Here is a 26,271-nt window from a genome sequence, read left to right on the forward strand (position 1 = left end):
CGAAGCGGGCAGAGGCGTAACTGGAGGAATCAACTGCAAGCACTTCCGGCTCCCAGAGCAGAGGCAGCCCATGCTTGGACTCTCGAGCCCTGCCCTTCTCCCCTGCAATGAGACTTCCCTCTCTCCGAGACAAAAAGATTTGACTTCCTTTGTGATATTAGGGAATATTTGCCTTTAATTATTTGTGCAAATTGACCAGAGTATAATTTATTTTCTTTCTTTCTTTTTTTTTTTTTTTTTTTTTTGACAGGCAGAGTTAGACAATGAGAGAGAGACAGATAGAGAGAAAGGTCTTCCTTCCGTTGGTTCACCCCCGAAGTGGCCGCTATGGCTGGTGCTCTGTGGCTGGTGTGCTGTGCTGATCTGATGGCAGGAGCCAGGTGCTTCCTCCTGGTCTCCCATGGGGTGCAGGGCCCAAGCACTTGGGCCATCCTCCACTGCCTTCCCGGGCCACAGCAGAGAGCTGGCCTGGAAGAGGGGCAACCGGGACAGAATCCGGCACCCCAACCGGGACTAGAACCTGGGGTGCCGGTGCTGCAGGCAGAGGATTAGCCAAGTGAGCCGCGGCGCGGGCCAAGAGTATAATTCCAAAAGTAAAATCTGCAAATAATAACAGGCACTGCTTGGGAAATACTGAAACAGCTTAATTTTTAGGGTAATAACAATGAAGCAGCCATGGTTTTGTGAGACTGCAAAGGGTAGGATGCAGGGGCACGAGAAGGACGGGGGCAGAGGGTGCCAGAAGTGCAGAGAATGGACAACTTGCGTGCCGACACTCTCCTGTTCCTCCAGTGATGGTGAGAGGCCTTGTAGAGGAGAACTCTATTTGTGAATTTTCAGTGGAGCTGAGACGCTCGCAGATTTTACATTGGTGAGTGGGGGTGGGGATCAGCAAGTCACATGTCTGCTAGGGTTACTGGTATCATTACAGCTTCCTGGACAGGCCGGATTAGAGGGCAAACATTTTCCTGAAGCTCCTGCCTGCAGTGCCGGCATCCCATAAGGGCACTGGTTCTAGTCCTGGCTGCCCCATTTCCAATCCAGCTCTCTGCTATGGCCAGGGAAAGCAGTAGAAGATGGCCCAAGTGCTTGGGCCCCTGCACCTGTGTTGGAGATCCAGAAGAAGCTCCTGGCTCCTGGTTTTGGATTGGTGCAGCTCCGGCCGTTGCAGGCAATTGAAGAGTGAACCATTGGATGGAAGACTCTCTCTTTCTCTTTCTGCCTCTCCTTCTCTCTCTGTGTAACTCGATGACTTTCAATAAGCAAATAAATATTTTTTAAGAAAAAAAATCAACTAACAGAGCTGTGCGGTGAGTGTACAGTTTTATGCAGGTATTTTGGTGTTGATTAACCTCTGCTGACTGGCTGATGAGGGTCTGGATAACTTCTCCCACAGTTTTGGGGATGTGGTAAGCCTTAGACTCAGATTATCTTTTTGGTCCATAAGTGGAAGATTACCTGCAAATTATCCAGGATGATCCGGAGGGAGTGCACTTGTCTTCGAACGGCACCTGAAAACCTTTCATAGGTTGCAGCATCGTATTCACTCATCTGGATCTCTTTCAGCCTGCAACCGGAGGAGGAAGAAAGACAGCAGCTTAGATCATGTTTGAGGGTCCTTTGAAAGGTTCATGAGAAAGTGGAATTCAAAGATAAGGTTGTTTTGGTGAAAAACTATTGAAACCCATGCATAGTTTTTTCTTAATACATTTTCCATCAGCTTTTGAAGAGCCCTTGTCCATGTATGGCTTTTGCTTTCATCCACCTACTGTTAGAGCTGTAGCACACTCCTTGGCACCTCAGGTTGACTCTGAGAAGAAAAGGCAAGAACTGGTGTCTCTGGATAAAAAGGGGAGATTCTACTTACTGGTGTGCTGGGGAACGGCTAATAAGCTCCCCTGCAGGAAGAAAAGTGCTGATTTGTGTATATATTTACTGATTTCTGTTGTGCAAATGTTCCCACCACGATCGCTCAGTTAGAAATGCACACAGTTGGCTCCTGTGAGCCGGTATAAACTGGCTCCATAGTATACCATTTCTGTATTCCCCAGACATGATATTGTGATACTGGCAGTTAATCAATTCATGTGACAGGTCCCTAAGAGAAATCCCATGGGCTGTATTTTAAGACAGAGGCTACAGGAGTATATTTGGTTGACCAAGATGAACAGACCCAAAGAACACACACTAATGCGTTGCTATATATTCTTATATGAGAGTTTCCTAAAGTTGCTGGTGGTATACATTAAGTAGGACAATACGATTTTATTGTGGTTTTGACTTTTATCCCCCCTCCAGTTCACTGCTTCTTGTCGTCTGTCACCACCTGCTTCTGCTGCAGCACCCCCAGGCCACTGGCGGTTCTCTGCACACACAGTGGGGCCATGCCTTGGTGCCTCTGCAGGGGCTTCTCTCCCACCACCGGTGCCCCTCGCCTGCCTCTTCGCCTGCTAACTCCCACTAACCTTTCAAGACTCACACCAATGATCACTTCCTCTGACCCCCCAGACTGCTCTCTCTCCACTTCATTGCTCCCTCAGGGCATCTACAAGGACTGAGCTTTTCTCCTCTTTGTACGTACAGGGCCGACCATGGTACTTGACACAAAATAAATAGAAATGAATGTCTACAATAAAAATAAGATTCAGGATTACTCAGAACTCAGCATCGCAGGGCAGGTGTTTGGTGTAGCAGTTTAGATGCCATTTGAGATGCTGCATCTCGTGTCAGAGTGCCTGGGTTCCATCCTGGATTCTCTCCCAATTCCAGCTCCCGACTAATTCACAGCCTGGGAGACAGCAGGAGATGGCTCAAGTAGTTGGGTGTCTGCTGCCTATGGGGGAGGCCCAGATTCAGTTCTCAGCTCCTGGCTGTTGTAGGCGTTTGGGGAGTGGTCCAGCAGGTGGGAGATCTGTGTGTCTGCCTCTGCTTCTTGTCTACATAAGTAGAAAGGTCATTCCCTGAGTGCTCTCTCTCGGGTTTTGCTGTACTGCACCCACACCACTAATTTAATCATGCATTTCAATAAATTTCTATAAATATAAAAGGTTCTAGTATGAAGACAAGGAATAGTGAATGCATATTTCAAAGGCCTGATCATACCACAATCCTCTACGCTGGCCTGATCATCACAGGGCCTTCTATACTGCTCTGTGGTGGGCAGATATGTGAGCCCTGTACGCAGCGCCGGAGGCACGGACTGCAGGTGCACTGCTAAAACTCTCATCTAAAACACTCTTACTTTCATTGTTCTGAGGCGGAACAGAAACCCCAGATGCTGAAGGAGAATGAAGGATTTCTATTCCTCCTTGTCAGGCTGAGCACTGGGAAGAGTCGCTTCAACACAGGGTGGAGAACTGGATGTTTATTAGAACCACATGAAGCTGGGCCCCAGTGACCATGGAGATGATTGGCACCTCCTGCTCTGTTATCGGGTGAGTTAGGTATCAGCTATTCAGATTTCAAGACTTGGATCAATGGCTAAATCCTATGAAGTCTTGCCCAATCCCTTGGGGAACATTGACCATTCTATTTTGGACACCTTATGTGGACATCGACCTTGGAACTTGCACATTTTACTGCTTTAATAGACAGATCCATTTTGCTCTGTCATGGTCTTTGTCAAATTTTTCTCTTCCACAGTAGGGAATACATCTTATGTTGATATCCAGTAAACCCAACTGTGTGTGTGTGTGTGTGTGTGTGCACAAGTAAACCAAAAATTCAGTGAAAAGTACATTTATAACAAATGAGGTACTCTCATGTTTTCAGTTCTATTCCTCTTGGAGAAGCATCACATCTTATTTTTTCTTTGAATCTGAAGTACCTAGCACAATGCCTGGCACACAGTAGCACTCAATAAATGCTGTTGGACAGCACTCTGCAAACATTATCAGAAGGTAAATGCACACAAGGCCACTATAACAGCTGAATGATTGTTTTCCTAGGGTGACACTGCAAGGTGCATGTCTGAATCTAATTAACTCTTCTCTAAGAAAAAAGGAATATAACTATATATATTATATGTAAGTATATATAGTATACATACATACATATACAGTTATATATACTACATACATACATACATATACATATGTATATAGCATGTATACTATATATACTATATATACTCTATATATATACTCACACACATGAACACACACACACACATATATGTTTATCAAAAAGGAATACCACACACACACACACACACACACACACACCTGACCTCTTAACAATACTTTTTCTGGCAATCTCTGGATCCCTTGGATTAAGTGATGTGTTGAGTATCAAGGCTGACAGAACACCACAGGGTATGTGCCTGACCACTTCATACCTAGGAAGCCAAGATCTCTTCCTCAAAGGAGATTAGTACTGACTGGAAAGAGTGTAGATGTGGCTTGCCTCTGGGATGTGGGGGAGAGGGAACAGAAAATACACACATGTCTGCACAGATGCTCACATACACACATGTACACCTGTTAGTATTCATGTTAGTAAGTCCCCTCAAGCAGAACGGGCTTTGCAGAGAGATCAGAATTAGCTCCAGTTATAGGTCTACCCCTGGTGTGATCACGCTGCACCCCAAAACACAACACACGTTATTTTAATGATGAAGAAATGTGGAAATCATATTCCAGATGGTATCGGATTTCAGAAAGATCACCTCAAAGATGTTCAAAGCTACTCACAAATTCTGAAAGATGAAGACCAAAGCAAGGCATGGAGAAGGAAAATAGGAAAATTTAACCTCGGGATCACACAAGCTCCCCATTGCTAATACTGTCAGCCCACAAAACTAGCTGAAAATATTTCTTCCTGCTTCTCCTAGAACTGATCAAAACTGCAGGGCACAGCTGCTTCACATCCCAGTAATCTGTGCACTAGCTGCACTTTGTTGGCACAGGGTACTTATAAAGGGTATATTTATTGTTACGTAAGAGTCTGGGAATTTTAGTTCTCATTTCGCTTTTTCTTATAGGTCAGACTTAAATACTATAATTTAAAATCAATTTTGAGGAAAACAAACATAAGCTGAGAACCAGTATGTGAGGCTGATTAGTTTTGCAAATGGTCACGGAGGCAGTTTCCACAGCTGGAGCCCACCCTCAATGCTTTTCTAAGTGTGCATGAGTATCTTACTGTTTCATCCACTTTTTGTTGGTGTAATATTTCTGTTCCATTTTATGCATGTCTTATGCTTGTCTCTCTCTGCTAGTCTTCCTGAATTAACCAATTTATGATCTGTAGAAATAGGCACCTGGGTTTTAAAACTGATACAGGGGCCAGCGCTGTGGTGTAGCGGGTAAAGCCAACGCCTGCAGTGCCAGCATCCTAAATGGGTGCTGGTTCGAGTCCTGGCTGCTTCACTTTCCATCCAACTCTCTGTTATGGCCTGGGAAAGCGGCAGAAGATGGCCCAGGTCCTTGGGCCCCTGCACCTGCATTGGAGACCAGGAAGAAGATCCTGGCTCCTGGCTTTGGATCAGTATAGCTCTGGCTGTTGTGGCCAACTGGGGAGTGGACCAGCAGATGGAAAACCTCTCTCTCTCTCTGTCTCTGTCTCTGTCTGTCTCTCTCTCTCTCTCTCTCCCTCTACCTCTCTGTAACTCTGCCTTTCAAATAAATAAATAAATCTTTTTTTAAAAAAAGGAAGACTTCAGAATAGGAAAAGAGGAAGTCCAAATACCCATGTTTGCAGATGACACGATGTTATACATGGAAAAACCTAAACACTCCACCAAAGAAAAGCTGTTAGAACTTAAAAACCAATTCAGTAAAGTTGCAGATTACAAAGTAAACATAGAAAAAAAAAAAGATACAAATGAAATTAACTAAATAACTAAATTCTATGTTGATGATATCAAGAATTCATCAGCAGGATTCGATTCTTCCGGGCAGCAGAGTGAACCTTCTTGGCTGATAGCTGGGGCTGCCTCATCCCAGGTGGCCTCTGAAACAAGTACTAGAAGGGGGCACTATACTTGCATGTATGTGTGTATTACTGATTCCAAATGGGAAGGAACATTTGCCATGCACCAGGTGCTGGGTATGGGGCCTGGGGTTGTGCTGGAGCACATAACATAAATCCCTGCCCTTGAGAAATGCACAGTCTGTGGAGACAATGAAGTAATCACACAAACAATAAAGTGGGAGAGAGTGATAAGGATTATGGAGAAAAGGTATAGGGTGCTGTAAAAGCAAGAATGGCAGGGCCCCGCCCCACTCTGCATGTGCCTGGAGGGGCAGAATTGCTTTAAAATGGATTATTTGATGACTAAAGAATTACTGCTTCTTTGCAAGACACAATACTTGCATTGTGTGTCTGTATTTTTTTACGTTCCGTATCATAGAGACACACCGGAATGTTCACAGTGAGACAACAGGACGTCTTGGGTGAGTTTCATGTTGATCTCGGGGTAGAGACTGGGTGTAGAGCCGGATTTTCCTTCTCGCAGTTGGAGGGGCTGGGAGGTTGGGTCCATAGGGTTCTTTCTTTGTGATTTCTCTCCTTTTGTTTTCTGCCTTGAAGGCTCAATAACACAAAGTCACAGGAGCATCTCCAGCAATACTGAATGGGTACTCATCAGGTCAGATGGACGCCCCATCTCTACATGCACATCGCGATGTTTTTCTCTGGGTGTGCTGCACGCTCCTGACTTTCTCAGGCTCTCCCAGCACTTTCATTTCATCCCCACGCCTTCTCCTAGCCTGGTCCACCTGCTCTCTAACAATGGCCTGCTACTGTCTCTTACTCAGGGTGAGATTCTGCACAGTGCGTCACAGAGGTGCCTGTACTCCTCCACGGCCCCCGCTTCCTCCAGCACACCCAGTGAGGTAGTAGTCCTGTTATCGCAAATGCCTCCTGAGCTCGTCCCCCGGCGAGGCCATGGTCTTTATGGAACCAGGCTCCCTTTGCCATCTGGCCATGTGGACTACTGCTGTGCCAGAGCCCTCTGTCCACTTGTCAGACTGGAAGATGTCGTGTGATGTTTTGACCACGGTGACAACGGGAGCTCAGGTGGGCGGGGGAGCACGACATCTAGCTAACTGGTTCTTTGCCTAAATGGACCTCCTCGTATTAATGTGAAATGTAAAGTGACAGCATGTCACAGGACACCAGATGTTCCACACGGGGTGGGGGGGTGGATCTCACAGCTCACGTGCACTAGAACGTGCCTTTTCACTACCTTGCTCCTCACAGAGCACACGCGTATCAGTCTGCTGCCCAAGCCGCAGCCCCGCCCCTCAGTCTGAAAGCACGTGGTGGCATTTTCCACTGTTAGTGGAAGGACACACATGGCTGTCTAGGGAAAGCATCGTGTGGGTTCCTGGTTTCTGGGTGGGTTCAAGGCAGCCCAGAACAGCTGGGGAATGTCTGCAGCCCACGGGCGCAGCAGCCTGGATGACAAACTCCTCATCTGCTGACAAGCTCGCCCCATCCAGCCCCACTGCCTGCTGCTCCCCACCAGTGCCCCTCGTCCTGGTGGGCAGGCGGCCCTCTCCACCACGGACAATATGGACACACAGCTTCCTCTCCTTGAACAAGCTAGGGCTCCTCTGCCGGCCCTACCCATCGACTTGCTGCTTCTAGAGAACATGGGTTTATTTGAAAGAGTTACAGAGAGAGGAGAGGAGGGGGTGGGCGAGGGAGAGAGGGAGGGGGAGAGGGAGGGAGTGAAGAAAGGAGGGAGGGAGGGAGAGGGAGACAGGGAGGGAGAGAAAGAGAAAGAGAGAGAAAGAGAGAGAAAGAGAGAGAAAGAGAGAGAAAGAGAGAGAAAGAGAGAGAAAGAGAGAGAGAGAGAGAGAGAGAGAGAGAGAGTCTTCCACCCATTGGTTCATTCCCCAGATGGCCTCAACAGCCCAGGCTGAGCCAGGCTGAAGCCCAGGAGCCAGGAGCCTCCTCGGAGTCTCCCATCTCCCACGCAGGTGCAGGGGCCTAGGCACTCGCCATCTCCCACTGAGAGCAGCTGGCAAAGGAACCAGCGCTCACTGCCTAACACACGAACCCTGTCTTTCTCCATACGGCAGGGGCACAGCCTCTGCACCACACGACATCGGCACTGACAGGCTGCGTGCATGTGTCTGCATGTGCAAGTTTGTGCTTATGTGTATGTGTGTTTGTGTGTGCATGTGCATGTGCTCATGTGTACCTGTGTGTGTTCTGTGTTTGTGTGTTTTGTGTGTGTGTGTGCGCATGTTTGTGTGTGCGCCTGTGTGTGTGGTTTGTGTGTACCTGTGTGTTTGGGGTGCATGTGCGTTTGTGTGTGTCCCTGGGTTTATGTGTGTGTCTGTTTGCACGTAGGCACTTGTGTCTGTGTGCGTATTTGTGTGCCAGTGTGTTTGTGTGTGCACACATTTGTGTGCTTATGTGTGCCTATATTTGTGTTAGCATGTTTGTGTTTAAGTGAACATGTGTTTTGTGCGCACATGTTGTGTTTGTGCATTCATGTGTGTATGTGTTTGTATGTGCATGTATGTGAACATGTGTTTAGTGCATGTGTCTGTGTGTTTATGTGCACACATGTGTTTCTGAGTGCTGAGCCTATGTTGTGTGTGTGTTTATGTGTGTTTGTGTGTGCGTGTTTGTGCACGTGCGTGAACGTGTATGTGATTTTGTGTGTGTGTGTCTTTGTGTGTGTGTCTGCATATGTTTGTGTGTATGCATGCTTTTGTGTGTGTGGACATGCAGAGATGTGCATGCACACACACATGCAAGCATACAGACACGCACACACAAAGATACACAAACACACATGCACACACATGAATGCACAAACACAACATGTGCACAGACACATGCACGCAAATACACATATATGTGTGTAAACACATATGCACACACACGCAGACACATGCACAAACACATGCATACACAAGCACATGTGTGAACACAACACATGCACACACAAATACAAACATGCAAACAAAAACACACACACATACATGCACACACACATACACACGTGCACAGGCATGCACACATGCACACACATGTACACAATACTTATGAGCACACCTATACACATAAAAACAATCATACACAGAAGCATGCACATGGACATACACATGCGCACATGTATGTGTGTGCATCTGTGCATGCATGTGTATGTGTCCATGTATGCACATGTGTTTGTGTGTACATGCATGTTTCTGTGCATGTGTTTGCACATGCGTATGCACGTTTGTGAGTTTGTGTGTGCACGGTTTTGTGTGTGCATGTTTGTGCACATGTGTGCTTCTGTGTGTGCATGTGAGTGTGTATACGTATGCATGTGCGTGTGTCATCACCAGCACTGCTCTGGCTGTGACAGGCACCCCACCCACCTCTGTTGGAAGGCTCTCTGTCCCATCTCCCTGGCGGCTCTCTTGACCTCCTCAGGCACCGCGTCTTTCTCAGCATCAGAGAGCTGGTACACTGGGTGTCCTGCATCCAGCCGGTAGGGACCGCCTTTGCCCCCCAGGCCTGCAGTGTCTCGTCCCCCTGGAAGGAAAACAGGAGAATGCAACTGGTGAGTCTGGACCTGGCCACAAAACAAAGTTGAATCAGCACTTTAAGGTGTGCTGCAGGTACAGTGATTGTAGTTAGCTAGGAACCAAATTCCCCAACACCTGCTGTGGAAGCAAAGCTGTTGGCCCTGGTCAGCATGCTCCGCCTTCCCTCCACCCACACGAATCCCACCCGACTCCATGTCCACACTGGAGGGCACTGGACTGGATGCCTCCACTCCAGAGGGAGCCATACTTGTTCTTCTTTTTTTTTTTTTTTTTTTAAGATTGATTGATTTATTTGAAAGGCAGAGAGAGAGAGAAAGAGAGAGATCTTCCATCCGCTGGTCTACCCCCACAATTGGTCGCAACGGCCAGAGCTGCACTGATCCAAAGCCAGGAGCCAGGAGCTTCTTCCGGGTCTCCCACAAGGACTGACTTGGGCAATCTTCTACTGCTTTCCCAGGCCATAGCAGAGAGTTGGATAGGAAGTGGAGCAGCAGGGACTTGAACCGGCACCCATATGGGATTCCAGCACTGCAGGTGGCGGCTTTACCCGCTAAGCCACAGAACCAGCCCCTGGGATCCATACTCCTCTGTTCTATATGTTGTTCTTCAAAAGCTATTTTTCTTTTCTCACTAGATGATGAATAGGACAATTCTATTTTATTTATCTTTGTACCTCTGCACCTCCCTGATTGGCTCCAATATCATAAACATGTAGAATACACTGGAAAGTTAAACGGGCAGCCTCTCTTCTCTTGCATGGTACCTGTTTTTCCTTAAGTTACTAGGACACAGCTCAGCCTCAGTTTCTTGGGTTTTGCAAAGTAGAAAAATGTTGCATAGTTAAGTAACCTATTAATGTCATTTCTAGCTTAGTCCAGATTAGAAGCCAATTATTCCAACAACTTTGACTCTTACTTTCCAACAACATAACACATAAACAATGCCAGCTTTAGAACAGTGTTTCGACTTTAACTCAGGCTCACATACTTTTAAGTACACGTTACAAAACAGCATATGAACTGTTTAGGTTTAAAATACGAATTACATGCCTATGAGGCCAGCCAGGTAATATCATAAGAAACAGTAGGGACACTTGGTAACTAGGAGAACTTGTCTTGTCCAAATACATCCTGATGCAAATTAATTTAAAACACTAAGCTGACCAAAGAAAGTACCTACATGTGACTTTTGACTACTGGTCTTTCACTCCTGTGTAACGACTGGGATATTAGTAAGAGTTCCTGTGCTCAGTCACACGACTTGGGAACTTGGAGGAGAATCCAACATGGGCTGTATGGGGTTGTAGGTACAGTAACACAGCACAGTATAGCATCACACAGTAAGGAGCAATAGTATTGTATTGTGTGGTCTGTAGCAAAGTCAGACTGCCTGAGTTTGAATCCTGGCTAGTTTGCTAGCTGTGTGTCTTGATTTCCCCAAAGATACTTTGTTTCTTTGTATCTCAACCACCTCATCTAGCAAACAGGGATATGGATATTTTTAGTTAATGTGTAGAACAGCATCTAGCACATATAAGCCTGCACTTCCTGCTGTCATTTCAGTAACTCTCAGTTACACAGCTCGAGGTCCTTTCCAGTTTCACAAGGTGGAAAATTTGAAAGCGTTTAGACATTGGTTAAGTTATGTTGCATTTTTGTTGTCTGCCTCAGGGCTTTCATTGGGCTAATAAAGTAAAATATGAGAACTCAGCATGGACTGCTTCCCTGGTAGGTCATTTCCTCCTGAGAAGAACCCTGAGAACAGCCCATTCATTATAATATTTTTAGCCTGGGACTGGAGCACACTTGATTTCATTTGCACTTAGCACTGGGCTGTGGAAAATTCCTTCTTGGATGTGCGTGATCCTGGCTGCCACTCACGGTCGACTTATGGCAGAGGGAGCAGCAAGTGCACAAGGAGCCACAGGTGGAAACGCTGTGGTTGGGACCTGCCTTTCTTCCCCACAGGAGTGCGTCCTTGGGTGTGGATGAGTCACAGATGAGAGCAGATGAGAGAGAGGGAGGGAGGGAGAGAGATGAAGCTAAAGAGCCTTGGTCAATTGAAAAATAAAAGCTTTGGGGAAGCAAATGCAGGTCTTCAGTCTGGAAAGATACTTGAGCTATTTGGTTCGAGCTGAGCAGCAAGCAACAACGTTCACTCCGGGGAAGCCCAGTGTCAGGAGCCCTGCGTCTGGCCAGCTCGCCCCACAGTGCACTCCATATGGATCAAATCTTCTTGCATTGACACTGACTTCCAGATCAAAGGACATTTCTAAAAACAGCCTCTCTTTTCAAGCTGCTGCTTGATGAATAAACAGAGCTGGACAAGAGGTCCCTGGGCCTTTTTGATAGCACATTGTCTCCGCACAGAGACCCATTTCCTGCCCAGGGCGTCAAGGCCAAGAGACAGGGGACCATCCTCAGGGAAGGTGAAGTCCTGAGCTCCTGCCAGCACTCCCCAGGGCTGGGCTGAGATAAGCTCAGACAGAGCACACAGTCTGGCTCTGTTCCTGTGGCCCAGCAGCTGTGTCTGCTGCAGCTGCCACGGAGGAAAAGGAAGACGGCAGTCAGTCACAGGAACAATGTGCTCGCCAGGCAGCCAAGAGGAAGGAATGGACCACAGCAAACAGCCCCAACCCCCTTATCTCAGAAATCTCGCATCCTCAACGCACTCGCTTAGGAGACAAGGATCATTTCTTTTCCGAGTCCCTGGCTCCAGAAAGAATTTAGAGTTCTGGCAGGATCCCAAAGGGCATGGAATTTAAAAGACACAGGATTAACACTTTTTCTTATGCCAGGCATTGTATGCTCGGCGGCTTTACATTTGGAATCTTATTTAATCCTCACTGCAACCTGGAGAGATTGCCCTGTTTTGACGAATGAGGCGACTCTGAGAGGGTGAGAAGGATGTCAGGTCACAGGGTGGCGGATGGGGAGCTGTGCCGGCCAGAAGGGCCTGGGAAGCCCCAGGATGCTCCAGCTAGGCAAACACTCCTGCTACCCACCTGTTCCTCCAGCCCAAGTGTTGCCGCCCACGTGGGGCATGTTGTCTGGGTCTTCCTTCCCGTGTTTGGGGGAGCTCACATCTTCACCACTGTCTCTGTTGATTGTTATCTACAATGAAGAAAGGAGAGGCCATCATTATCCTGTGACCAACACCTGGAACCCCGTGACAGAGAGAAGGCTTCTTTCCCACGAGTTCTGAATGGATCTCATGACGTGATAGATGCTGTTTGTGTATGGTAAAAAAAAATATATTTTTAAATCAGATTTAACATCCATTTATTTGAGAAGGAGATGAATTAAAATTTCAGGACACTCTTTTAAAGGAAGAAAAGGAGTGGGCTGGGTTTCAGCTTCACGGCTGTCCTGGTGAAGAATGCTCTGAGAGTGTTTTCACAAGGCAGGAGACCCGCCCAAAGCAGGCAAAACCAGAGCCCACCAGAAATAGACATGAAAAGGATCACCGTCTGGCTGATACAGCTGAGTCAGTAAATGCACACTTATCTATTTCACTTTCAAAGAAACCCCATTACTCTGAGAGCTGTTATAGTATGTAAAATATATGGGAGGAAAAAAAAACTCAGAAAATGAATGCCTGTGTGCCGGAGTGACAGATTTATGTCTATAGATCTGCAAATACTAAAAACTGCTGATTTATTTTCTGGACCCGCTCCAATTTTATTATGGTATTTTGTGGCTTTCCTAATTCATCTTTAACGCTGGATTTATGATGCCTGCAATTCAGACAGAGTAAGTGGTACGCTAGCCCTCCGCTAGGGGAGCACACAGTCCATCGGTCGCCGTTTCAATCAGCACGGCTGACAACCACGCAGGAACACCAATCCCAGTAATCGGCTGACTGGGCTCGAGTCCGCGGCAGAAGGACCCTGAAGCGTTCACGTTTCGTGGGCACTGTGCACCTGCTTTCAAACGTAACAACTTTCAGGGAAGAGATGATAAAATGTTCTTTTATAAGTCCTACAAGGAACACACTGATGGGATCCTGAAGAGTACCAAGGGCCCACAAAGCCTTGAAGAGTTGGTCTTGACCTCAAAGTGCTTACAGCAGGGACAAGGGAGCTTGTTGGGCCTGAAACACGCGGCAGATCAGTTCTTAGAGTGAATCCACTTGTGAGTGTGTGTGCTTTTCCTTCTTGAGGTTAGGATCAATAAAGGCAGACAGGAGGTGATTTGAGGTCTTTGCAAACAAAAATGGAGATTAGGGATGAACTAATCACAACTTCCATGGCCTATGTCCAGATGAGTTCACCTCAACTGTTAGATCATCACAAAGCAATTTTAATTCACTAGCCCGTAATTTCCTTTTTTTTTTTAATTATTTTATTTACTTGGAAGAGAGAGGAGAGACAGAAGGAGATCTTCTATCCACTGGTTCAGTCCCCCAATGGCTGTGATGGTCGGGGCTGGGCCAGACTCAAATCGAGATCCAGGAACTCCATCTGGGTCTCCCACCAGCGTGGCAGGATTCCAGGCACTTGGGCCACCTTCCGTTGCCTCCCAGGCATGTCATCAGGGAGCTGGACTGGATGTTCAGCAGCCATGGTATGAACGGGCAGTCTGATTTGGGATGCTGGCATGATAACCACGGCTCAACCCACGGCACCACAACACTGTCCCTTCCCTGGACTTTTCTTCCAGCAGCTTTATACACTGTTTTTTTTTTCGCTTTACACAGGAAGATACATTTATTACAATAATGCTGCCCCTGTAGCTTCTCAACTGATTCTGGAAGGATCGACAGAATCCATGGAATGTTCTTTTGAAATATCTTTGATGCCAGCAATTATGTGTTCTTTCAAAGTGGATTTGATTTTTAATAAACAACCAAAGGACACTTACAGCTGATTTCTGGTATAATGTATCTGCTAACTCAATATGTAACCTTTGAAGTAAACCAATGAACTTCTCTGGGCCTCAACTTTCCTACCAGAAACTAAGAGAGGTGAACTAAATTTCTGCTGTTCCTCTAGAGTTAATATGCTGTGACTGATTCAATTATTCCAAATCTGGTAAAAACAAAATATGGAGCTTCAGGTAGAGTATGAGTCAAAATGAGGTACAATTATGCAACAGTGAGCCCGGTTTATGTATAAGAGTTACGACTCTTCCATAAGCCAATTCTCAAAGAGAAGTTCCAAAAATGGTCTGAGCAGTGGCAATTTTCTCAGTATCATTCCTCGCTTTGGGGTGTGTGTGCATTCTGGTATGCTGTTTAAAAATAAATAAGACTAAAAGAAGTATGAAAAACAAATTTCCATGTGTCTAGTAACTATTTTCATAAAAAGTTATCTCTTTTAGACATTTCACACCATCCAGTTATGCTATAAAAGAAAAATAGCCCTTTATAAAACAAGTGCTAAAAATGATGGCTGAAGGCAAACAAAAGGCCCCTCCAATGCTCCCCCCCACCCCCACCCCGGTAGCTCCCACTCCAAGTTTTGGAGGTTGTAAAGCCAGCCATGATGGCCTGAGGGAGGGAGAAAATAGGCTATGAGATGTCTCTGCAGACAAGCACCTGTACTTCTTTGCCACCTGAGTGTCTTGTTCCCGGGAAATGGCCCTTCTCATGTAGCCAGCGACAAGGCAGCCCCCCAACCACCCTAAGCAGCGAGATTCAAAATCGACTAATATGAGACACGCATACCATAAAATCCCAGGGATCTTGAATTGGGAGCATGGCACATGGGGAGTTTATTTCATCTGGCGTCACTGTGCAAATGTCATTATACTTTCTCACAGGAATATATTTCCCAGGGGTGGGGAACCTTTTTTCTGCCAAGGGCCATTTGGATATCTACAACATCATTCACAGGCCATAAACAATTATCCACTCAAAAAAGAACCTGCTATAGATTTACTGGATTTAGGGTCTCACCTGCAGTTGCCTTGGCAGGACCAGATCAAATGCTTTCAGCCCCCAGGCCAGACATTCCCCACCCCTAGATGAATGGGAGGAGCACATATTCTAAGGGGCTTTCAGAGCCATTTTAGGGAATCTCTTACAGGCACTGACAATGATTCCTAAAAGCTGCAACAGACAGGCTCAGTCAGTCCAATGCAGAACAGAAACCGGGACAGACAGGAGGGAAGGCCTATCATTCGAGGAGGCTCACTCCCTGGGGATGGACTTATGCTGCAGAGCCACTGGCCATTCGGAAAAGTGATAAACTGCTGTCTGTTTTCATGCACGTGTTGAGGAGCAACCAGGATGCATTTCCTTTAGTTTCATCCAGAATGGGTTCCAGGAAGTCATCCCAATCACTGAAATAGGCACTATGTCATTTGGGGAGTGAACCAGCAGATGGAAGACCCCTCTTTCTCTCTCTCTCTCTCTCTCTCTCTCTCTCTCTCTCTCTCTCTCTCTGTCTTCTCTACCTCTCTAACTCTGTCTTTCAAATAAATAAAACATATCGTTAACAAAATTTATTCATTTGAAAGAGAGAAAGAAATAAGAGAGATAGAGACCGAGAATGAGAGTGAGAGCAAGAAAAGGAGAGAATCTTGTATCCACTTTTTCATTCCTCAAATGGCCACAACAGCCAGGGCTGGGACAGGCTGAAGCCAGGAGCCAGGAACTCCTTCCTGGTCTCTCACATGGGTGGCAGGGACTCAAGTATTTGAGCCATCATCTATCTGCTGCTTCTCAGTCATATGAGCAGGCAGCTGGATCGGAAGTAGAATAGTTGAGACTTGAACTGGCACTCCAATGTGGGAAGCAGGTGTCCCAAACAGCAAGTAACCCACTGTGCCTTGATTCCTGCCTACCTTCATTTTTTTTTTAAAGATTCTACTGATTTATTTGAAAGGCAGAGTTACAGAGGCAGAGAGAGAGAGAGGTCTTACATCCAATGGTTCACTCCTCAGATGGCTGCAACAGCCGGAGCTGTGCCGATCCGAGGCCAGGAGCCAGGAGCTTCTTCTGGGTCTCCCACATGGGTGCATGGGTCCAAGGACTTGGGCCATCTCCAACTGCTTTCCCAGGACATAGCAGAGAGCTGGAGGGGAAGAGGAACAGCCGGGACTCGAACCGGCGTCCATATGGAATGTTGGTGATGCAGGCGGAGAATTAACCTACTGCACCACCATGCTGGCCCCTCCCAACCTTCATTTTTTAAAAAAATATTTAATTAATTTATTTGAGAGGTAGAGTTACAGAGAGAGAGAGGGAGAGACAGAGAGAAAGGTCTTCCATCTGCTAGTTTGTCGCTCCCCCTCTTCGTGGAGGAGCAACACAGGACCCTGCGCTGTTCTTTCGTCTGCTCGGCCCTCCCCGGGTTTGCTGCTGGTTCTTCCCGGGTTGGCTACTATCCCTTCCACCTCCGTGGAAGGGCAGTTCCCCCTGGCCGCATTCCCCACTTCCGCAGGGGAGCGGCACACCGCCGGCCGGCTTTCTCGGGGGCTGCACGGGTTCCCTTAGATGTTCCCCATAGATGTTCCTGGTGCATGCCGTCTCTCTCCTCCTTTATAGTCCTCCTCCGCCAATCCCAACTCGGCTGAGTACGCTGCTCTCCAATCAGGAGCAAGTCCTACAGTTAATTGGTTGAACTGGAGGCAGCTGTGCGGAAGCTGTTTACTTCTCTCCCAGCGCCATATTGTGGGAGAGCAGATGCATAGAATAAGTCCTAATTCGAGTAACTTAGTCTAGTCCGGATTGCTCCCCACAGATCCCCCTTTCTTTTTATTTTTTAGCGTTGATACGCGCCTGTCTTCGGTGTCCCGCGGCACACACTCTGCTCTGCTGCTAGAGTTGCCCACAGGCTCTTACAAGTCCTATCAATCAGGAAAACCGAATCCGGGTCCTCTCTTCGCCATTGTGAGGAGGTTTTTAGGCGCTGATGCATGCCTGTGTTCGGTGCCCTGCAGCGCATGCTCTGCTCTGCCTGCAGGGGCTTACAAAACCTATCAGGCAAACCGAATCCAAGCCTTCTCATTGCCTTATTGTGGGGGAGACTTATTAGTGTTGGTTCGTGCCTATCTTCGGTGACCTGCAGCTCATACTCTGGTCGAGCTTTGCTGGCGCTTACCGCCTTAAATCAGGCAGACCGAATCCAAGCCTTCTAATTGGCATGTTGAGGGGAGGCCTTATTTTTCTCTATTTCTCTATCTCCGGGCATTCCTACCTCTCCCATTTCACTTCTATCTTCCAGCATTCCCATTTCTCTTTTACTTCACTTCCAAACTTCTGTTTCTCTTATCCCTGCGGCTTTCCGGCACCTCGCCCCGCCGGCGGGTTCCCGGCTCTGCGCCGCTTCAGCCCGCGCGCCTCTCTGCGCGGCTTCCCGGCTTTGCGCGGTCCGCGGTCTCCACGCTTAACCCTTTCGCGTCTGAACCACGGCCTACGCCAGCGTCCCCTATCTATTCACGCCCCGTGCTCTCTGCACGCGGCGGCTTCCGCGAGTAACACAGCGTAGCTTGCGTCTCCGCCACTAGGATTCAATCTAAGTTCCCCGGGCTAGCCTGGCGAATTCAACCCAGCGTACGTCTCCGCCCCACGATTTGGCTTCCCGTCCTTTGCTCCCCGGGCTAATCAGACGGATCCCAATCTGGCTTGCGTCTCAGCTTCTGGTTTTAACTTTTCGCCCCCTATTCCCGGGCTAACTTGAGAATCCCAAAGTGGCTTTCGTTTCCGCCTTGGCCTGCCCCCCGCGGCTTCAATTTCCCTAACATTTTTCTCTACCCGGTATGTTTCCCCAAGCTTTCCTCCAACGATATTCCTCCCTCATTTCTCCTGGCCTCTCCCCACAGTCCGCGTCCGAGTCTGTTTGTTCTAGCTTTCACTTTCGCTTTCGACCTTAGAGATTCCTCCCAGCTTCCCCCCGTAGTCCGTATCCGAGTCTATGCCTAGGCTTTCAACAGCTTCTTCCGGCACCTTTTTCGTCCGGCTTTTCCCTAGGCTGTTTGCTAGTCTCTCTCTCCGGTATTTTCCCTAGGCTGTTTGCTAGTCTCTCTCTCCGATATTTTCCCAATTCTTCCCGTTTCTTCCCTCCTAAGTTTGCTATCCGTCCTAGGTTTCCTATCCGAGTCAGGTTTCCTATCCGAGTCACGGCACCATTATGTCGCTCCCCCTCTTCGTGGAGGAGCAACACAGGACCCTGCGCTGTTCTTTCGTCTGCTCGGCCCTCCCCGGGTTTGCTGCTGGTTCTTCCCGGGTTGGCTACTATCCCTTCCACCTCCGTGGAAGGGCAGTTCCCCCTGGCCGCATTCCCCACTTCCGCAGGGGAGCGGCACACCGCCGGCCGGCTTTCTCGGGGGCTGCACGGGTTCCCTTAGATGTTCCCCATAGATGTTCCTGGTGCATGCCGTCTCTCTCCTCCTTTATAGTCCTCCTCCGCCAATCCCAACTCGGCTGAGTACGCTGCTCTCCAATCAGGAGCAAGTCCTACAGTTAATTGGTTGAACTGGAGGCAGCTGTGCGGAAGCTGTTTACTTCTCTCCCAGCGCCATATTGTGGGAGAGCAGATGCATAGAATAAGTCCTAATTCGAGTAACTTAGTCTAGTCCGGATTGCTCCCCACACTAGTTCACTCCCCAATGGCTGCAATGGCCAGAGCTGAGCCAATCCAAAGCCAGCAGCCAGGAGCTTCTTCCAGGTCTCCCATGTGGATGCAGGGGCCCAAGCACTTGGGCCATCTTTCACTGATTTCCCAGGTCACAAGCAGAGAGCTGGATGGGAAGAAGAGCAGCCAGGACATGAACTGGCGCCCATATGGGATCCCAGCACCGGAGGTAGAGACTTAGCCTACTATGCCACCGTCCCTCCTATGCATTTTTATGGTACATCTACTATTCACAGGGATACAGAAGTGTGTGAAACAGGATATCTGCTTCTAGAACAAAGCAAAAGGGAAGAAATCTAAAGGGGCACAAAGAGACAGCACAGGAAGATACAAGCAGTCATAAGGCAGTGACTACATCTGCTTAAACTACACTATTGTCTGGGGCGGGAGCTGTGGTGAAGCAGGGTAAGCTGCCTATCCTTAGGATTCCTGCAGCCCATATCAGAGTGCCTGGGCTTGAGTCCCACCTCTGCTTCCAATCCAGCTTTTTGTTAATGAACTTGAGAGGTGGCAAAGGATGGTCCAAGTACTTGGGAGTCTGCCACCTACATGGGAGATGGAGTTTGTAGCTCCCAGCTTTGGCCTGGTTCAGCCCTAGCTGATGTGGGCATTTGGGGAGAGAACCACATTGGAGGATCTCTCTCTTTCTCTGTCACTCTTTCAAAAAAATAAATATGTACAGCTTAAAAATGTATGCACATATACTCTTGTCTGAGATTATTCTCTCCTAAAGGTTAGAAATTTCTTTCACAGATACAGATACAATGAAAATTATATTAACATATTTCTAGGAATAATGGTTTTTCGTGTAAATTCAGTTGGTTAAAAAAAGTAGCAAGTTAACTGCCACCTATTTTCCATAAGTGACCCATACTTTCTACAATAATAACATGAGAAAAATACCATTGTCCCTGGTTTGCCCCTCTGTGTACCAACTTCAAGCTTTGGCGAAGCCATTGAATATACAATTTATCTTTAGTTCTTCCCTAGCTTGGTGGTAATATCCACTGCCAAATACTCAACGATTTACCCTTAAAAAGCAGAGAAACAGGCCGGCGCCGTGGCTCACTAGGCTAATCCTCCACTTGCAGTGCCGGTACCCCGAGTTCTAATCCCAGTTGGGGCGCCGGTTCTGTCCCGGTTGCTCCTCTTCCAGTCCAGCTCTCTGCTGTGGCCCCGGGAAGGCAGTGGAGGATGGCCCAAGTGCTTGGCCCAAGTGCTGGGTCTCCTGCATGGGAGACCAGGAGGAGGCACCTGGCTCCTGGCTTTGGATCGGTGCAGCGCGCTGGCCTTAGCGGCTACTTTGGGGGTGAACCAACAGAAGGAAGACCTTTCTCTCTGTCTCTCTCTCTTATTGTCTAATTCTGTCTGTTAAAAAAAAAAAAAGAGAAAGATCTGACTGTTGATCACTAATATCCACTAATTACACAGTAATTTATGTAATGATATACAATGCCTAGCTAATATTCATTTGTTCTAAATAACCAACCCCAGAGGGCATCCATATTCTAAGCACTGTTCTTACTAAATGATAAACAAGTCATTTTCCCTTTGTTGGAAAGGCTAGGAAGCAGCAGACAGGCAGAAGTGGTGGAATGTGGCATGCAGTACATGAGAGCTGCTCCCTGTCCCTGAAGACAGATGCCTGATAGGGTGACTTGGGACAAGCAGGTGAGAAGCAGAATGGATAACCCACGGCTGCCAAGTAGAAGCTATCCAATGGTACAGAAAGGCTTTCCTCCTCCTCCTTCTTTAAGATTTATTTATTTATTTATCTGAGAGGCAGAGTTACAGAGAGAGGGAGAGACAGAGAGAGGTCTTTTATCCACTGGTTCACTCCCCAAATGGCCACAATGGCAGAGCTGGGTCAACTCCAAGCCAGGAGCCAGGAGCTTCTTCTGGGTCTCCCATGTGGGAGCAGGGGCCCAAGCACTTGGGCATCTTCCACTGCTTTCCCAGGTTATTAGCAGGGAGCTGGATCAGAAGTGGAGCAGCTGGGACCTGAACAGGTACTCATATGGGATGTCAGTGCTGCAGGCGGAGGCTTAACCTACTTTGCCACAGTGCCAGCCCTGAGGGTTCCTTTCTTTTTTTATGAGCTTCTTCAAGGCTACCAGCAACCCCTCGACTGGACTCCTTGCCCACCTCCCAAACTCAACCCAATACACTGTTACCCTTCTCCTTCTGCCCTGACACTCCTAGGGAGTATTATTGCTTGGTAACTGTGGGACACTGGTTTCACAATGTCCCTCAGATACCCAAATCCTTGGGTGTTCAAGTCCCCTATAGAAAATGGTATAGTATTTGTATAGAACCTACATACCTCCTCCCATATACTGTAAAACACATTTGTTTTACTTATAACACATAAAACAATTAAGTGTTATGTCAGTAGTTGCTGTACTGTATTGCTTAGGGGATGACAAGAAAAAAATCCAATAGACATTTAGCCCAGATGTGTTTTTTCAAATGCTTTTGATCTGAAGTTAGTTCAATCTGCTGGTGGGGAAGTGATAGACACAGAAGGCCAAGTGTATTTTCGACTTTTGGCATAAGTGATGTGCTTAGTAAATATTTGAAACTATAACCAAAAACATCCCCCTCCGTCTATCTAGGTGCTCTAGAACACATATTTATATCCATTCTGTATTACTTCTCTATCTCAATGCACCAAATTTCAGACAAGAACTTTCTCACTGGAACGAGGACCCTCTCTAACAAGAGCCATTACTATGTACACAACAAAAACACCCAGCATGACTGAAAACAAAACTATGGACTACTTAGGCTTGGGTTTAAAGGAGGACAAAAATACCAATTTATTAATATTCTAAATTACCTTTCATTATCTGCCAGGAGTGGCTGGCACAGTGGCTTTTACATACAGTCTTGTACATACGGTGTTTACTAAACGTCTGCCAAATATGTGCACGGGAGGCTATTCAGTGGTAGAACACTAAGGGTTTCATCTTCCACATATAATCTTCCCCCACGGTAAGCTGCCATATGGGAGCTTGATGGGACTCCTCCAGCCTTGCCTGCCACTTCATGACTGATGCACAGTGGGGCCGCTGGTCAGCACAGCCGTCCAGCAGAAGCAGGAAACACATGCCCATGTCGGCTCCTGCCTCTCTTAAATCTTGATCTCACACTGATCTCTGCTGGACTTTGATCCCTCCCAAGGCCTCGGCTCAGTCCGTTTCAGGCTGGATTCCTCCCTAAACCCCAGACGGGCTCCTTGCTGTGGCCCCTGAGTCTAGGGTTATGACCTGTCTCCTGGCTCCCTGGGCCAGACAGAGCTGTCTGTGTGACTCCAAAACAAAACCAGAGTTTTGCAGAACCCATCCAAAGCAACTTCTTGTGCGTCACTTCGAGTCCCTTATTTAGTCTTTCTGTGTCTTCTATTTAAATGCAAATATGAACAAAAGATGAAGAAGATTTTTGGAAAATCTGGGAACATGGAATGCAGCATGATGGAATCAAGAAGGTGTTTCAAGGGTTAAGAGGCTACACTTAGACACAAATCTTTAAGGGAAACCAAATGTTGTTATCATTGTGTGTAGGTGAATGTCAAAAACACATGTTAAAAACCCACAAATAATTGGCACGGCAACAGTTTACTGGCACGGAAATGCATTCTTCCTGCTGCCACCACACACAAGCACATTCAGTATTCCAAACATCCACACAAAAACAACTGCTAATGAGAGTCATAGACAGCAGGGGCAAGGCAAGCTGTCATGTCTTTATATATTCTACCCTTCCTATTTTTGCCTCTTTTATTTTTAAGGGCCTTCAAAAAGGTTAATATTTTTAAAGATTTATTTATTTATTTGAAAGTTGGAGTTACAGAGAAGAAGAGGCAGAGGCCTAGGCAGAGGCAGAAGTAGAGAGAGAGAAAGATCTTCTATCCACTGGTTCACTCCCAAACGGCTGCAACAGACAGGACTGGGCCAGGCCGAAGCCAGGAGCCAGGAGCCAGGAGCTTCAATTAGGTCTCTCACATGGGTGCAGGGGCCCAAGCACTTGGGCCATCTTCCACTGCTTTCTCAGGTGCATTAGCAGAGAGCTGGATTGGAAGTGGAGCAGCTAGGACTTGAACGGGTGCCCATATAGGATGCTGGTGCTGCAGGCAGGGACTTTACCTGCTACGCCATAGCACTGGCCCCAGAAAGATTAACATTTAAAGCTGTAGTAAATAAAAAACCAGCCATTAGACCTCCAAGCTGAAGGTTGGCGAAGGCAAGGCAACCTCAACTGAAGCTGACAATTTTGTGCAAATGCTCTGGTTTGGTTAGCTGCAAAGTAGCCCTGGAAAGAGACATTTAATGTCATAAACTTTTATCATTACAAAAGCTAAATGACCTCTCGTGGCATTTCCTGGCCAGGTGACTTCAATCTCAACCTGAAGTCTTGTACGTCTTCCAAAATACAGTAAATTTGGAAATATCTAAAGCTACTCTGCTTTCCGTGGTGACAGAATTCTCTGAGGTGCTGAGGGTATTAGGAAAAGGGAAGGGTGGGTAGAAAAGCTATTCCTCGGACAGACGTTATGGTCCAGCTGGTAAAGTCTCTGCCTGCAAGCAGCTTCTCCACTTCTGATCCAGCTCCCTGCTTATGTGCCTGGGAAAGCAGCAGAGGATGGCCCAAGTCCTTGGGCCCCTGCATCCACATGGGAGACCCAGAAGAAGCTCCTGGCTCCTGGCCTTGGTCTGGCCCAGCCCTACCCATTGTGGCCATTTGGGAAGTAACCCGGCAGATGGAAGATCTCTCTCTGCCTCTCCTCTGTCTCTCTGTAATTCTGCCTTTCAAATAAATAACATAAACCTATTTAAAAACAAAACAAAACAAAACAAAACAAAACAAAACCGAAAAGCTATTCCTCCCAGCATTGTGTATTAGAAGTGAAACTCTGAAAAAATGATCCAGGTTCTAAGAATACACGGAAGCACCTACCACAACCACGTGCACAAGCTTTTATGTGGGGAATTCTTCCCGGGAAACAGGGGCGCTAACTGAATGAGTGAGGGACAGCTTAGCACGGCACAGTCCCTGTGCAGAGATATTTCTGGCATCAAATCTCGGCAACTGGTTTCCTACGTTCTTTGTTTCTACTGAAGTCACAAGATGCAGCCAGCCATCATCTCCTGCACTATGCTTCATACAACTTGGGTTTATCATCTCAGACTACGATCATGTTTACAAAACCATGCCTCCCGATGTTTATCCTGAATTTCCCTAACTATTTCTCACAATACCCAGAGTTCCTATAAAAACTGTGCAGTCACATCCAAAGATAACAGTCTTCCTGTGCTTCCAGTAGGACAAGCACTGTCACTCACGCAGTTGTGCACAGACACTGCGAATGAAAGCTATTCATCAGAGTACAAAATAGTAGCATAAGGAGAGGCGACACAGGGGCCAGCGTTGTGGCGTTGTGGGTAAAGCTGCTGCCTGCAATGCCAGCATCCCATGTGGGCACTGGTTCATGTCCTGGCTGCTCCACTTTGGATTCAGCTCCCTGTCAATGTGGCTGGGAAAGCAGTGGAAGATGGCCCAAGTGTTTGGGCCCCTGCGCCCATGTGGGAGACCCGGAAGAAGCCCCTGGCTCCTGAGTGCAGTTGTTGAGGTCCTTTGGGGAGTGAACCACTGGATGGAAGATTTCTCTCTCTCTGTCTCTCCCTCTTTCTCTGTAACTCTTTCAAATAAATAAAATAAATCTTTTTTTTTTTTTTAAAGAGGCAACATAGAAATAAGCAATCCACACTGCACACACAGCACTCAGGAAGCTGTGGCACGTTGCTCACTGGCTGAGAACATCTATGGTTTTGTGCTCTGATGCTCACTGTGGGAGGGACTCTTCCAGGCTGCTGCACTAGCTCATATGGGCTCAGAGCACAAAACAAAATTCAGATATTAGGGATCTTTAATATACACTTTTATTATAGGATATCTAGAGAAAACTATTTCAGCATAAGTAAACAGTATTGCCATGAATCAAAGCTGTGAGGTATATACAAAGACGTATGCAAGCTGACAGTGATTCTAGGTGTGACCACGCAGGGGCAGGGACTATTCTGTAGCTGGCACAGTGCTCCTGCAGCACAGAGCTGGGGAACAGACTGGTGAATGGCTGCATCCTCACTGTGGCCATGTTAAGGCCGCAGGACGGCCGCAGTGGCGTGCACGCCACCAGGAACCTACAGAAGCTGGACAGCTGCTCTCCTGAAACTCAGGCAGCAAGTTGGGAAGCAGAAACTTCCGAGTAGGAGGAAAGAATATTATTAGATCTCACTTTGTGAAGCCTTGTTTTAATTTTAGGTTGTGATGGCTCTTACTATGTGAGCAACCAAATTAGAACACTAAATACCACTTGGTAAAGATCTCTAACTAAATGTAGGGCACGGTTAATAGGATACAAATTTATGTCACGGATCATTGGTATTGAGCTACATGGTAATTAGAAACCAACAAAAATCTCATGCAATGACTGTAATTAATCAGGGGTTTACATAATCAAACATGAGCAAGCTGGTCATTTTCTCCTTGGTGTTGGTTCGCCAGTTTCCTTAACAGCGGGAATCTCAGTTTCCCGTGTATACTCTGACTCCTAAAAGGACCAGGATGCCGTTTGAACAAGTTCCCCTGCCTCTGCCCCTGTGTCCCTGCATCGCCTCCTGATCCCGGAGCTCTTCAATGATGCTGGTGTCAGGAGGCCTGGGAGGTGGAGAGCTCGAGGCGGCACAAACTCCAGGATATGGAGCTGGATATGTTTGCCCAGGGGTGCTGTGGCCTGGTTGCTGGCAGTGAAGGGGCTCACACAAACTGAAGAGAGTATGTGAGGCTGAACTGGCTGAGCAGAGGCAGCCTGGCCTTCCCCTGCATTCCTCCAGGGCCTGCGTTACCTTCTATTGTGTCACTATAGTTCGTATGACTCCTGGGAATTTTTCATTTTTGTCTCCTTCCACTGGTGTCACTGTACCCCAGGACCCGACACAGTGTAATATTTCTACTTGTGCAGCCAAGGCAGGTAGCCTAACAGAACTCTTGCTTCACGAAACACATTTAGGGTGGACATTGTTGTATGGAGGGTTAAACTGCCACTTGAGAGGCCTACAGTCCATAGCCGAGTGGCTGGGATACAGCCCTGCCTCTGCTTCTGGTCCAGCTTCCTCCTAATGAGCCTGGGAGGCA

The 26,271-nt window shown here is 47.3% G+C and overlaps 1 protein-coding gene across 2 annotated transcripts in view; it reads right to left on the reverse strand.

Annotated features, from left to right (window-relative positions):
• The window catches only part of VWA8 (von Willebrand factor A domain containing 8), a 407,445-nt gene that overhangs the window by 37,945 nt on the left and 343,229 nt on the right, over positions 1-26,271 (reverse strand). For both annotated transcript variants that reach the window (XM_008260014.5, XM_051850641.3), the window contains 3 exons: positions 12,502-12,610; positions 9,327-9,483; positions 1,459-1,567 (listed from right to left, as the gene is read on the reverse strand). In XM_008260014.5, the coding sequence (XP_008258236.3) occupies positions 1,459-1,567; positions 9,327-9,483; positions 12,502-12,610 (375 nt within the window). The remainder of the gene's footprint in view (positions 1-1,458; positions 1,568-9,326; positions 9,484-12,501; positions 12,611-26,271) is intronic.

The sequence above is a fragment of the Oryctolagus cuniculus genome, chromosome 9 (assembly GCF_051225735.1).
Source record: "Oryctolagus cuniculus isolate XC-2025 breed Fujian yellow rabbit chromosome 9, ASM5122573v1, whole genome shotgun sequence".
Lineage (NCBI taxonomy): Eukaryota > Metazoa > Chordata > Mammalia > Lagomorpha > Leporidae > Oryctolagus > Oryctolagus cuniculus.